General features: G+C 40.6%; 1 protein-coding gene across 3 annotated transcripts in view; it reads right to left on the reverse strand.

Moving 5' to 3' along the window:
* The window catches only part of DNMBP (dynamin binding protein), a 69945-nt gene extending 56558 nt beyond the window's left edge, over window positions 1–13387 (reverse strand). The window contains exons 1-4 of one of the 3 annotated variants that reach the window (XM_016219973.2): window positions 13364–13387; window positions 6139–6210; window positions 5495–5649; window positions 2512–2634 (exon numbers count right to left, since the gene is read on the reverse strand). In XM_016219973.2, coding sequence (XP_016075459.2) covers window positions 2512–2634; window positions 5495–5639 — 268 coding nt within the window. In that variant the 5' untranslated portion in view covers window positions 5640–5649; window positions 6139–6210; window positions 13364–13387. Of the gene's footprint in view, window positions 1–2511; window positions 2635–5494; window positions 7484–13363 lie in introns of those variants that run through there. The other 2 variants (XM_087824501.1, XM_087824500.1) reach the window with 2 other exon arrangements.
* Window positions 13388–15001: the final 1614 nt, after the last annotated feature.

Here is a 15001-nt window from a genome sequence, read left to right on the forward strand (position 1 = left end):
ACCCCGGGGTAGGTATTATTCCAATTTTATAGACAAGGAAACTGAAGTCAAGAGAACTTCAGTCAGTAGCCCAAAGTCACAGCTATTAAGTTGTAGAAATGGATTTAAATCTAGGGATGTCAGAATTCTCATCCCCTAAGCTATACTGTCTGCCTTAAATACATACATATAATTATATGTAGATACAATTTTTATATGATATAATTTTATAATTAAAAAATGTAATTTTTCCTCTTATGAATCCCAATAATATTTCTGAAAGATAAGTAAATAATTAACTCAAGTCATTATGATAAAATAAAACAGATCTCAAACATTATCCCACATGCTCCTCCTTACATATATTAAGTCACCAGTTTCATTTTCACTGAACAAGGGGAGCTTCACTGCTATACAGAAGGTACTAAGAAACAATAAAGGAACAGCAGGATTAGTAAACTAGAGCACAGGGGTAGAGGAATGGAGCTGTTCAGGAGCTGAGATGCTGATCCAATGGGAAAAGCAATTTTCAGTCTAAGTACAAGGGCCATTCCAAGCACTAGCCTTGAAAGTCAGGAAGTCTAGACTCGAGTCTTATAAGCTATATGTGGTATAAAACAGTACTTTCATTTTTTAGCAATTTTGTTTCCAACTACTAAAATTAATAATACCTGTTAATGTGGACAGTCATGTATAGAAAACAAGAGAAATGAAAATCACTGCTTCGCCTCATGCTACACATCCCAGAGAAAGACAAACTGCATAGGTACACCTAACGCCCCACCCTCGAAGGCTTGCGTGCTCCGATCGGAAAACATATAAGGTGTAGAAAGCACAGAAGGAACGGGCTGAATAGTCAGTGTGTTTACTGGCGGCAGAGCATCGGAGAAGAGGGCAAGATAAAACCACTGATAACTCTCCTTTCCCTGTACCCCCCTGCCCTGTATCTTCCTCCCTTGGGCTCTACTGACATCTTTCAACTCATTAGGCTTAATTGGTTAAAAGCTAGTTAAGGGGATCAATGAGGGAGAAAAGGGGGGGGGGGATCTGTAATACTTTCAACAATAAAGGTAAAATAAAAATTTTTTTAAATAAAAGGGGAAAAAAAAGCTAGTTAAAATAAGATCGGCAGATTCTAGGACCCAACAGGACCTCCATACAGGTGACTCACCCCAGGGTCTTCCTGAGAATCTGAGATTCCTGAGGTGCATTTTAACTTCAAAGGACTTTCAGAACACATCAGACTAGTCTTCCCATGGAAGGCATTCATCAGAAAATCTCTTTTTGGTACCTAAGACTTGATTGTATAAGATGTAATTATGAAGCAAAAAAGCTACTTCCAGAAGCCACGCCCTCAAATTCCTCAGATGCAGACATACTGTATATTCCCACACAGTATATTCTTATAGCTATTTGCTCCAGGAGCCAGGTATGGGAAAGGACAAGTCCACGCCATGCACATCCTCTGCACAGCTCTGGAGGAAGCCGTTTCTCCACAGCCTCTGACTCCCTGACATGGGTTACAGCCCTCCAGTGGGAGGTGAGTAGGGACAGCTAAGGCTCCCTGCTATAACATCTGTTTCTGCCTGCCTTCCCAACACTGATTAGAAAGGAAGTACACAGAACACAGGCAGAGTCTCAGTGTAAAGTGAAGTGCAAGAAACTCTCAAAATAGATTTTGAGATTAAAGTCAAAATCTAATATTCCTTTCTTCTCAAATTCTACCATTTTGAAACCGTTCTCTGAGTCATCACAAAATTGCACTGATTGTCAGTTTCCAGAACACTACCGGTGTCTGTGCCTGTGCAGAAATGCATGGACTTCATCAAGTATACTTGTTGAAACAGTTTATGGTCCATCTTCAGGAGTTCACATGTCTATCAGAGCACAAGTGAGAAGTACTTGGGATTTCATTGACGCCTGGCTATGGCTATCCATTTTAAACTGCTTCCTTTTAAACTGGTTCTGATGAGAACTTTAATAACATCATCTAATGTAGAATAGTAAAATGGGGCTATTTTACATCTGTCTCTTAATTTCTATATCACAATTCCCACCCCACTATTATGCATTAATAAGTAGCAATGTGGTTAGCAAAGCCATATCAGTTTTTATGAGAAAAAAGGTAAATGCAGTCTGAAGTATAGCCACAGCATGGGGCAGTGCAAAACAATCCTGGACTTGTAATCCAGTGATGAGACTTTACATTCTGAGGCGAAAACTTCTCATCTGCAGGTAACGTTGTCTGAATCTCATTTTCATCATTTATTAAATGCAGTCAGTAGTACCCACTTTGCTACCTCCCAGGTCTGTGTTGAGGACCAAGTAAGAATGTATTTGTGAAAAAAAACTGTGGAAATTGTAAAATGCTGCTAAAATATAAGGCACTGGCATTGTCAGCACTGTCTTTGTATTGCTGAAGACGTTCTAGAGGTTAGCCACTTACAAAAATTTCAAAAAAAGATCTAGTTGTTAAATGGACCAACTCCACTGACCTAGTTTTAAACAGTCTACTCGTGATGATCAACTTACCTCGATGGAGGGGAAGACTGTTCAGCTCTTGGGATGCAAATTCACAGATACAGACAAACAGCCTCTCTCCCTCCTTCAGGCTGGGAATGGTGACAATTTCCACAAAACTACTGGGGAACTGTCCTGAAAATAAAAGCAAACATTTCTGATGCTGAAATTTCTTTTTATGTCTGTACACCAGGACAAAAAACTTTTTTCTGGGCCCATTTATAGGGCCCAATTAAAAACTCACTGAGAATACAATTCAATCCAATAAGCATTTACTGGGTATCGCTCTATGTAAGGCGCACTGCAGAGGGAAAAGTGAGTAAGACAGTCTTGGCCCTCAAAGATCTAAAAATCGAGTTCAAACAAAATCTAGTTCAGATATAAACAAAAATCCAATTCCAAAATCCAGTGTCACAATATAGGTACACCAATTGCTATGGGATTTCTAAGAGAGAGAATGGGTCAGGAAGAATATGAAAAATTTTATGAAAAAGATAAAATTTGGGTCTAAAGATGGGTAGGGTTTTGATAGGTAGTGGTAGAGAGACAAGGCCTGTCAGTTGAAAAGCATCAGAAGCTTTAATTGATTCCATCTTCTAAATATCTCTGGTATCTGTCCACTTACCTCCAGACCCACCACCTTTGTCCAAGCCATCAGCATCCTTCACCTAGATTACTTCAACCACCCATTCCGCCTCCCTGCCTTCGGTTTTGCCCCTTCCTATCATCCTTCAATTTGCAGCTGTGAGCTTTCTAAAAATCTGATAAAAATCATTTTTAAATCATTAATAATTCTTTTTTTTTTTTTAACCTCACCCAAGGATATTTTTTCCATTGCTTTTCAGAGAGAGTGGGGGTGGGGGACGGGGGGAAAACATCGATGTGAGAGAGACACATCAATTGGTTGCCTCCCGCACACATCCCAGGGCCGGGGATCAAGCCTGCAACAGAGGTACATGCCCTTGGTGGGAATCAAACCTTGGACCCTTCAGTCTGTGGGCCGATGCTCTAACCACTGAGCCAAACTGGCTAAGGCCATTAATAATTCTTTATTTAGATGTTCCAAGGATCCCAAACACCATTTAAAAATTAAAATTACAAAGCACTCCATCCAATGAAGGGACATTAAAACCCTCATAATGAGTATCACAATTCATGAGACAGCTTTTACCCTGAGAAAGTTTATTTTACCCTTTATTACAAAGGCATTGAAGTCATCTGAGACCTCAGATATTTACCCCCCTGCATATTAATGTCACACTGCTATTGTGCAACTTAATACAATTATTGAAGCACATAGTACAGTTTCCAATAACTCAGCAGTAGACATAGATTCTTTCTATAAATAATTAAAAGAAATACTGGACTCTAAGAGCAATTTAGGCATAACAAAAAGGACCTGAAAATTTCTGCAAGGGCAGTTTTATTCCTTGATGGAAGTTAAGACTTTAACTGTGAAAGTCTACCACTTACAACAGGCACACTAGACCCAGCTTTGCCAAAGAACAAAGTAAAATGAGCAACTTCTTTTTTTTAAGGGTTCAGATTATTTTATTTTTTAATTTGATTTATTGGGGTGACATTGGTTAATAAAATTATATAAGTTTCAGGTATGCAATTCTATAATACATCATCTGTATATTGTATTGTGTGCTCACCACCCCAAGTCAAGTGTCTTTCCATCACCATTTATCCCCCCTATACCATCTTCTACCTCTGAGCAACTTCAAACAAGCTAAACTTGTACTTTCGGTAAGCTCCATATGAAAGCAGTACTAAGGTCATTCATAGATGCTTCTATCATTCCGCCAGTTTCCAGTCTTTAAAAATATGTACTTTCCAGGTCAGAAGTTCTGGACTTGGTTGTAGAAATCAAGGTGGAGGCCCCAGCAGTGTCACCCACCCCAGGGTCTCTCTGGGTCTCCTCATTGGGGCAGCGCAGCCCCTAAAAATCTGATAACAATCTTAAAGCACTTTAATGGTTTCCATGACTCCTTACCATGGCGCACACTGTCCTCCATGAGATAACTTCTGTTCATCTTTGGGCACCATCCCCCTCTTCAGCCACTCACACTTCATGCCATACTGAACTTCCCTCAGTCCCTCAGTGTTCTCCCTGTTCTAGGGCCTTTGAACAAGCAATTCTCTCTGCCTGTCCTCTTTGCCTGGCTAGCTCCTACTCATTACTTCTGTCTCAGCTGAGATGTCATTTCTACTAGGAAATAACTGATTATCTACCAAATGTGGGGTGTCAACAGAATCTGTTCTAAGGACTATATGACATATTCCAACCCAGACTTACATAAACATATGCAAGTAAGTTAAGGATTGGATTTAATACAGGGGCATAGTGGGGGGAAAAACTTCCTCCTTTCCCTATGCTAATTAATCAAAGAAACTGGTGCTAACATATATTTTAAAGAACAAAAGACAAGAAACCAGGTGCGTGGAAAATGGGAGGTAGGTGCATCTAGGGGAAAAGATAGCTTTAATAAATTTGGGCGAACCACGGATCTAGGAAGACGTGGACAGGGTGCATCAGCTCCCTTTAAAAGAATGAAAGAAAGGTTGGAAAACGTTAAGAGGACAGCCAGAGAAAACAAGGTGGAGAAGCCCTATGTTCCATAAATCAGATAAAAGCTGGTAGTAAAAAAAAAAAGGCAAACAAGAGGGGAGTTCTAAAAAGAGGGATAATGCATATTTTCAGAAGAAAAATATTAATGCTCGGAAGTGATGAGAAAGAAAACAGAAAACTGGGCTGGGGGCAGCAGGTATCTGACTGACCATTTCAACCTTCTGAAGAAGCCAGTAAGGAGAGATGGAATACTAACAGACATTCTCTCCTTGCTGGCAGAAATCAGATTAAATACATATGGAAAACAAAAGGATTCTGAAGTTTATGGACTTGGGCCTCTCATTTAATCTTTATTTTTAATATGGAAAGAAGGGAGGGCTTGTGGTCCATTTTGTACATGAAGAATTATGAACTTCTTACCTGTGACATCCTCTTTCTTTCCTAGAAGCCAAAATTCATCCACCACTGCCAACACCTCAATAATATCTCCCACAAAGAGTGGCAGCTCCTCTGAGACACTAGGGCAGAAGTCAAAGATGGCTCGAACCACTGAGCCAGCCTCCATGTTTTATAACCTGGAGAGAAGAGTCGAAATAAATGGGAAAGCATAAGTATTTAAGACATGGTAATAGAGATCTATATCTTGAGAATGATAAAGCTTAAGCTATAAAGATACTTATAGCAAAGTCAAAGCTAAGCAAATAAAAAGTTTATACTTAAAAATATCAAAGTAGTCTCATTTATTTCTTTTAAAATAGTAATTCCCTGATACATTTTTCATTTGATTCTCAAAGTCATTCTGGAATTGAAAAAAAAAAAAAGTGACCTATACCTGTGAGTGATAGAAAAGATACAAGTGGGGAAATACAGACTTTTCAATATACTGAAGAGGGCAGTAAGGAAATTAACATTTTTCAAGTACCAGGCAAACAGAGTATTTTAAAAATACGATGTTTAAAAAGTAGGGATTTTAAATATGGCATATCATTTATTCCCCATAACCATCTTAAAAATTAGAATATTGAGGCTCAGCAAGTTAGAAAACTTAATTTGTCCAAGCTCACAGAGTTAGTTCATAGCAGCAGGGCCAGGATTCAGACTGAGGGCATCCTGGCTCCTACCTACAGAGATGGTGTCTGCAAAAAAAAAAAAGTAACGTGGCGTAAAGAACAGCAGCAGGAGAGCCTCAGCAGCTGAGATTTCAAACATACTGAAAAAATAAAAATTCATTAAAAGAACAAAAAACGGGTTATGTGCAAGGCAACTCCAGACAAGATTTTGTACATTAGACCAGCTCAAGAATGTGTTTTCAGTTCAAAGACATGCATGGCCCAACCTTGCATAGTATCAGTGCACTGCTATGGTGTCTGTGCTATAACAAGATGATGTGTCCATGACTTTGACATGTGTGGCCAGGGAGCCTAAGTACATGTTTAAGCAACAGAAATGGAGGAAATAAATACATAGAGGGCAAATGCCCACCTGTAAACAATCAGCCCTGATTAGCTACATTTATTTCTCCCTAGGTCTTTTACAAGGAGTAGCTGAAGACCTCCAGAGTGTCCAGGCCCCAAGTCTATTTTTCTTTCTTTCTTTAATTATCAAGTATTCATTTGGTGTTGGCAGAGATGAGGATTCTAACTTTCATCTCACATATAACTATAATCACATAAAAAAGCACTAAGTGCCCAATTAAAAAAAAAAGATGGTTATAGCTCTGTTAAGTTTATAATCTAAAAAAATGATACAGACAAACATGTTAGGCATGTGATAAATAGTTCACTATATTAATGCAGAGTGCTAAGATTTTAATGAATCTTGCATAATATATATTTTACAACACAATTAAACATTTCATATTTAATTTGTACTGCTGAGTGAAACTTATCATCTTTGTGTTACTGGAAATTTTTCTATAACAAGATGACTTGGGTCTATAGTGGAAAAGAGAAGTGGCTAGTAACATTTCCCACATCCTCTGCCCTCTCCTAACACATACTTTCTTTAATAGAAAATCTAATTATAATCATAGGCTGAAGAGGCAGCGTAATGTGAATGCAAAGTATGAGTGAAAGAGACCAATGTTCAAATCCCAACTCCACTACTGATTAGCCATTTCACCTTGGACATATTACCTAAATAAACCCTTTGGGCTTTAGTTTCCTTGTTCAGAAAAATGGAAATAATCATACTTTCATAACAATCATCAAGGGGATGATGATGATGATGATAAAATAATTATTATTATGCCTAATATTTAATGAGCACTTACTATGTGCCATGCATTGTACTATGTACTTTCTTCACTGAGTCTTCACAACAACCCTATCATATATTATTGGTTCCCAATTTTATATGTGAGCACACAGGCTCAAAGAAGTGATGTAGCCCGGCAGGGCGTGGCTCAGTGGTTGAGCCTTGACCTATGATCCAGGAGATCGCGGTTCGATTCCCGGTCACAGCACATGCCGGGGTTTGGGGCTTCATCCCCAGTGTGGGGTGTGCAGGAGGCAGCCGATTAATGACTCTCTCATCATTGATGTTTCTCTCTCTCTCTCCCCCTCTCGCTTCCTCTCTCTGAAATCAATAAAGATATATTAAAAAAAAAAAAAAGAGGCGATGTAATCTGTCCAAGGTCACACAGTGATAAGGGAAAACTCGGTCTAAAATGGCTGACAGTTCCCCCAGGGCTTCCCCTTCCTGCACCCCACCACTTTCCCGTGGGCCAAACTAGACAGGTGAGCCCTGCCTCCTATCGCAACGTAGGCAGAAGCATGGACAGTATATAACTCCTAGCCCGATGGTGTTCAGGCCTCAGACTTTGGACTTGGACTCCTCTGGGCCCACTAGCATAAAATAAACCTCCTGAACCCCGAGCCTCCGAGTGCCCCTTGGTCTTTCCATAAGGTGAACGTCTCCGGTTCCGCAACAACAGCAAGTCAGAGATGGAACTGGGAACCCAGATCTCTCTGCTTCCAAAGCCTAGGATGGGGCTGGTACAGCAGATGCTCCATAAATGTTAGCAATTATTACTAAACATCATTTCCATAATCAGTTACAAGCTCAAATCTGTGTCACTGATACTGCATCACTAGAGAGTGTGCTGTTTCAAGTATATAAACACTACAGAATTTACCATTTCAACATGTCAAAACTTGGTTAACTTGGACCCTGTTTAAAAAGACACACTATGTATCCCTCTGTCTTCTTCAAAAGAAGACACCGCACATGACTTATTCTTTGGCAGATGGATGCAAGTTCATTATGAAGACCATACATTACTGTACTGTGTTGTAATACATAATACCAGTACTGTACAGCTTCTAGGTCCTTCTCTTTTGATGTCAGCCTTCCCTCTGCTATCAGTTTATCTCCTCTGTCAACATTTCCAACCTCTTCCTAGATTGTTGTTTATAATCTCCTGGGGAAGGGGGACCACACATACATGGCCAAAATTGTTCAAAGTTCCCAGATAAATAAAAAGTAAACAAGCTCCAAATGAGAGGCTAACAAACTCTTCTGTGACGGTAAAATACATGTGTTAGTGCTAGAGTTTTTCAACAGTTATTTATTATGTGCTCTGAGGCCCTGTTCTTAGTTTCTGGCTGTCTTCCAAAGGGCTGAAGCTGCCAGATGTCAGATTTCCACAGAAGGGTGGTGTCATAAATATTTTTTTTCTAAAACAAACATAGTATTTTGCAAACTTCTTAGCCATCTATACGTTATTAAAACAACTCAAGGTTGGGACAAGGTGGATATTATTTTCCTTCTACATTTTCTCAAATTCCATCTCACTATCAGACTAAATATATACCTCGTTATCTAAAATACCAAGCAAAGAATTAGTATAAGCCCTACAGGATGACTTAGAGAGCTACCCTATCACACCGAGAAGTAACCTTTGCCATCTGAAAGAGTTAAAGCTCCTCCCTGAGAACTTCTTTGCTCTACCAGAAAATGACTCAGAAGCAGAGGAGGGTCTGGCTCAGTAAATACTGTTACTGATTGACTTCCTACCCTATTGGCATGAGTGAGTAATTGCCGAGAGATACACACCCTAGAAAGGCGCTGAAGTCAGAGCCTGGCTAAATTACAGGATTCATGCATGAGACAAGAAAGTAGATCTTAACGTCCTCGTTTTTTGTGAAATATCATGAATTTCATCTCAGTCTTCTCTGTTCATAGACTACACTATGAAAAGCAGCTATAATTGTTCCTATCTGGCCCATTTTAGAAGCCTGAACATACATTTTAAAACAGTCATAAATAGCTTATATAAGCTGTTCCACCAACTCCAGATGGAAGTGAAAAGAACTGCAGAGGAAATCAGAACACAGATGGGCTCAAGAGAAAGCAGAGGAAATAACTGCCTTCATGGCAATGGTGTCAGGGACATCAGAGGTGTGCTTCTGATGTCCCCCCTTCTCTTGCTGGTGAATGCCTGCATTTCCACCTTTGCAGTCATTCAGAACTGGAAATAGAAAAATCCTAATTCTCCAAACCTTTGTAGAATGTAAAACTCTATAAGAATAGAGATTTTTGTCTGTTTTGTTCACTAGTCTAGAGCAGTGCTCAGCACATACAACACTCTTCAATACTCGGTGAGCAAGTGATTTATTGAACTTTAGGAATATATATGAAACTGTTCATATAAAAATCTCTATTTCTGTTACAGCATAGTAAAAGCTAGGAAAATTCCAGGACAAGTGGAATAGGGAAACTGAGACAGATAGTTAAACAGCAGTTTGCAGCCACCTAGTAAATCCTATCGTTCCTAAACCAAGGACACTGAGAGTAAATGGTTTGCACTGCTCCCCAGCTAGAGGATAGATAAAGTCATCCTACTCAGGGAACAGATAACAGAAATCCAATTAGTGCCATTTGCCAACCCCACCCAAGGACAGACAAAATTCAGATAATAAATCTCATTTTGGTATAATAAATCTCATTTTGGTACATCAGCATAAAGCTAATGAATATTCTATTGATCCACCCCTGATTTCCCCGCTAAACACCCTGCCTTTAAAACCCCTGAAAATGAAGGTCCCAATGCAAGTTCTCCCCCCGCCCCCGGGGAAGACACCAGTGCCATCTCCTTCTCCTCTTCAAGGGGACCCCACGAGACTTGCAACCAGGGGAGCAATGGGCAGAGGCAGCTCGTCCCTGGCCTACCTCCTGAACCTGTCTCAAAGGCCCCCTTCTCTCTCTCTGACTTCCCAGTGAGCCAAAGCAGCCTAGCCTGGGCTCTCCTGTTAACTTCTATGCACCTTCCTTGTTTCACCATTCTAAGTATGTTTTTGCTGCGACCAACCAATTCTTGCTTTCTTTTCTACTCTTTGTCTCGTGCACTGAAATCTTTCCCTCAAGAAGACGAGAACCAAGGTCTTCTTAACATCTCCCCGGTAACACTTCTACTTACCTAAAACTAAACCATCTCAGGCTACTTGGTCAAGACCCCTCTAGCTGCAGCAGGAGCTTTTGTCTCTCCTTCAATAAACTTGCTTTCACTTAAAAAAACACAAAACTAAACCATCTCTTCTCCACAAATAGTTTTACCTTCCAGCTTGCATAACAGTGTTATACAAATCTTCCAGATCAAATATTAAAATCTTAGACTTTACTTCCTCTCTGCAGCCCACAGACGGTCCATTAATTAATGGCAACAGCTACCACTTGAGAATCTAATCATGTGCCAGGCACTGAGCCAGGAGCTCGTATCATCACAGCACTACAAGGTAAAGACCAAGGCACTAGAACCAAGCAGGGTGCATGGGTTCAAGTCCCCGTGCCACTACTCAGCAATACATTTAACTCTCTAGCAAACAGCCAAGCCAGAACCAGAACTCAGGTCTATTTGACTCCAATGCCCGAGTTCTTTTTACTATAAACACTGCTTCTCTTAAATCTCACCGATTCTCCTTCAGAATATTCTAGACTTCCATTGTCTTTGGCTCTTCAACATTTTATTATGAAAAGTTTCAAACAGTGAAGGTGAAAAAATTTTACACCCATCTCCTAGATTCTACCATTAATATCTTACTGCAGTCACTTCATCACTTATCATCTATCTCTATCCATCTATCAACCCATGTTATTTTTTATGCATTTCAAATATTTTTTATTTTATTTTTGATGCATTTAAAAATAAACCAGAGACATTTCCCCCCAGTACACCAGTATATCTATCTTGTTTATTACTTGTTTATAGGGTTTTCAGGAAGTACCATTTTCCTCTCCTTTTGGCCAAAGATATCATTTTTTTCTCCCCACTAATCTGTCAGTGAACCTGGTTAATCTTTGAAACTGTTGATTTTTACTCAGTTGCTTAGGAATTTACAAGGGCTTCCTATTTTCATATAGTCAATAAATATTTATCAAGCCAAATGGAGTCAAATTCCCATGCAGGCTAAAAATATGGCTCTACTGGGTAGGCTAATTGTGTGATGACCTTTAACCCAGTATTCTTTAAATATTTCTTCTCTAATCCTGTTTGGTGGCTTGACAAGAGCATTTAGACTCTCCTCTATTGTCCTAAGCAACTGGACTCCTATCCCAAAGTACTGACCCCCACAGAGGGGAAAAAAAAAAACTGCAGATAACCTGACCATTGATCACCAATCTTAGAAAGAGATTCTCCGGCTTATCTTAGAGAGAGAGAGGCACTTGAGGAAGGCTATAAACCATATTCTGTCTTGGAGGGGCATGAAATATATTAGTATATCAAAGACCGAGACAATCTAGCCAAGGACCCCCCCTCTTTTTTTTAATCCTCACCGGAGGATATTTTTTCCATTGTTTCTCAGAGAGAGTGGAAGGGGGGTGGAGAGAGAAAGAAACATTGATGTGAGAGAGACACATCGACTGGTTGCCTCCCACACATGCCCCAACCGGGGCCAGGGATCGAGCCTGCAACTGAGGCACATGCCCTTGGCCAGAATTGAACCTAGGACCCCTCAGTCCGTGGGCCGACACTCTAACCACTGAGCCAAACCGGCTGGGGCAAGAACCCTTTTTAATCCAGCTTTTCTAAACTTGTCTGGCAAGTACTTTTTTATAAATCAAACCTCAAATTTTTTTTTTTTTAATCCTCACCCAAGGATATTTTTTCCATTGCTTTTCAGAGAATGGAAAGGAGAGAGAGAGAGAAACATCAATGTGGGAGAGACACATCGATTGGCTGCCTCCCACAAGCCCTAGTCTGCAACCAAGGTATGTGCCCTTGGCCGGAATCAAACCCGAGACCCTTCAGTCAGTCTGCAGGCCAATGCTCTAACCACTGAGCAAACCAGCTACAGCAAACTTCAAAATTTTTAACCGTATCTCACCCCACTTATTCATAAGTAGTCCTCAGTGCAGTCCTATCCAATCAGAACACTCTCTGCTGCCCTAAAGCTCTTTCTGTCCAGAGCTGATTCCTTTGTTTACATGCTATTTCTCTTATCCATGGTGGGTTCTCCTGTCTTCCCACACATTTAAATTCTTCCTCCAAATGATGCCCGCCTCTCCTGTTCTTGCCCACCTCACCTTTCACGTCTCAGCTCCTACAGCCGGGCTCTGACATCATCCTGTAGATTTGTGAGACATCAGGCTGCACGTGTAAAAGCTAAAAGTATGAGAGTGAATGCATTCATATTCAGAAATAAGATAATATTTAAAAATGTGTATCATACAACCCAAGAGTCCTCTGGTAGATGAACGCATAAACAAGATGTGTTGTATCTATATAATGGGATATTATTCAGCCTTTTAAAGGAAGGACAACCTGACATATGCTACAACATGGATGAAATTTGAGGACAGTATGCTAAGTCACAAAAAGACAAATACCGTATAATTTCACTAACATGAGTTATCAAGAGTAGTCAAGCTCACAGAAACAAAGTAGAACGGTGGTCACCAGGGGTGGGGGAGGGGGAAATGGGTACCATTCCAGTTTGAGAAGATGAAAGAGTTCTGAGGATAGATGGTGGTGATGGCTGCGCAGTAATGTGAGTGTACTTAATGCCACAGAAAGGTGCCCTTAAAATGGTAAAATGGCAAATTTTATGCTATATATATCTACCACAATAAAAAGACTTTTTTTAAATGTATGTCATAAAATGTGAGAGCGTGAAAGAAGGCCTGGGAAACTTGAGTAATTTTTAATAAGCAGCATATCTACAAGTCTGGACATACTTTGCTAAAAAATCTCCTGATATCACAAACTATAAATGTTTACCCTGATAGATACTGATATCAAACAACATAATAAATAATTTCCAATGCAGCGTTTTGAGAAAAGATCTCAACCTGGGACAGACTGAGGACACGGAAGGATAAGCATGCACTGTGTCTTCCACTTCCCCTCCTAGGTGTGTCCTCTGCCCTTCTCCATCCTGCTGTGCTCCAGGAGGCTGATCCACAAGAACTGCGTCCAGGCGCTCACTTGCCTCTGGCTTCCAGGTGGGTTCAGCCAATGGGTGACACCAGTAGGAGATCTGAAGGCTGAGGGCAGTGAGGCTGAGGTATTAGTTTCCCTCATTCCCTCCCTGCTGGGCCGTAAATTGGCTACACTGTTCTACTGAAGGCCACAGCTACCATCAGGAGGGCCCCACAAAGTAGCTCCTTCTCTTGAGTCAGGTAGCCACCCAGCTCCCTGCCCCTCAGTCCTGGAGTGGCTCTCCTGCTAGCCATGGGGCACAGTACAGTTCTTTGTTATTTTCCCTAAACCTGCTCACTCCACTTTAAGTAGGAGCTCCTCAAGTCACCCAATTTTGGTGTGCTTTCTACATTCTGCTGGCCCCTGATGGAGACAGGCCCAAAAGGATTTTTAAGGATTTATGAGAACTCTGCATGAAAAAAAGTGGAGGGAATAGAGAAAACTACAAAATCAGTTTCTGAACTCTATCCTTCTAAGTCCAGGTAAGAAATAAGAGCTAGAGATATAAATTTTGAAGGCTTTAAAAAAGATTTAGAAAAATATTGATGCCTGGGTCCCCCCACCCCCTAATAAATCAGCCCCACTTTTGATGAATTGAGTGTATAGGACCCAGATTCTAAGTTCTTATTTTAAAATTCTGAGCAATCTATTTTACTAGTAGAAAAGTAGAACACAATGTGTGAGAGCTTTGAAAATTTACTATATTCTTTCAAAAAGCAAGAATGACACCTTCTACATGCTCCATAATATTGCCCAATTCATAGCATAAGTCTAAATTCTAAGACTTCCAGAAGAAAATTCTGAAGGGGTTTCCTTAACTGAAGGATGCCAGACTGCGGTTTCTCCGTTCTTGTTTGCTCCTACAGAGGGGGGTGCTGGAGCAGCACAGCGCATCTCTGCCTACTTGAGAAGGGCAGGAGCAGGGAGTGATCTGTGTGGGGACTCAGCAGTATTGGTTCCTTCAGAGGAATACGCTTTCATGAGCATCTGGAAATTTCCATATGCCTTGGAACTAAAATCTCCAGAAAACATTATCTTTTGGGAATGAGAATCCATTTTTAAAATTTCAAGTCCCAGCAATGAGAATATTAAACTTCAAAAGCGCCCGGCCAGGCGTGGCTCAGCGGTTGAGCATCAACCTAGGATCCAGGAGATCGCAGTTTGATTCCCGGTCAGGGCACATGCCCCGGGTACGGGCTTGATCCCCAGTCAGGGGCGTGCAGGAGGCAGCCGACCAATGACTCTCATCATTGATGTTTCTATCTCTCTCCCTCTCCCTTCCTCTCTCTGAAATCAATAAAGATATATTTTTTAAAAACACACACAAAGAAAAAAACCCTCAAAAGCAACAGCATAGCTTTCTTACTCTTGACAACAGAGGGCTAAAAAGAACAGTCTTTCCTTTGTGTAAAAAGATAAGAGGTGTCAGGAAATGAAGTCTAAATCTGTTTCAGGGAGGAAATGAGAAAGGCTAGGAAAACAGCCCTTCCTTCTCTGGCTTATGTCAC

Source organism: Miniopterus natalensis, chromosome 14 (genome assembly GCF_054644295.1).
Source record: "Miniopterus natalensis isolate mMinNat1 chromosome 14, mMinNat1.hap1, whole genome shotgun sequence".
NCBI classification, from domain to species: domain Eukaryota; kingdom Metazoa; phylum Chordata; class Mammalia; order Chiroptera; family Miniopteridae; genus Miniopterus; species Miniopterus natalensis.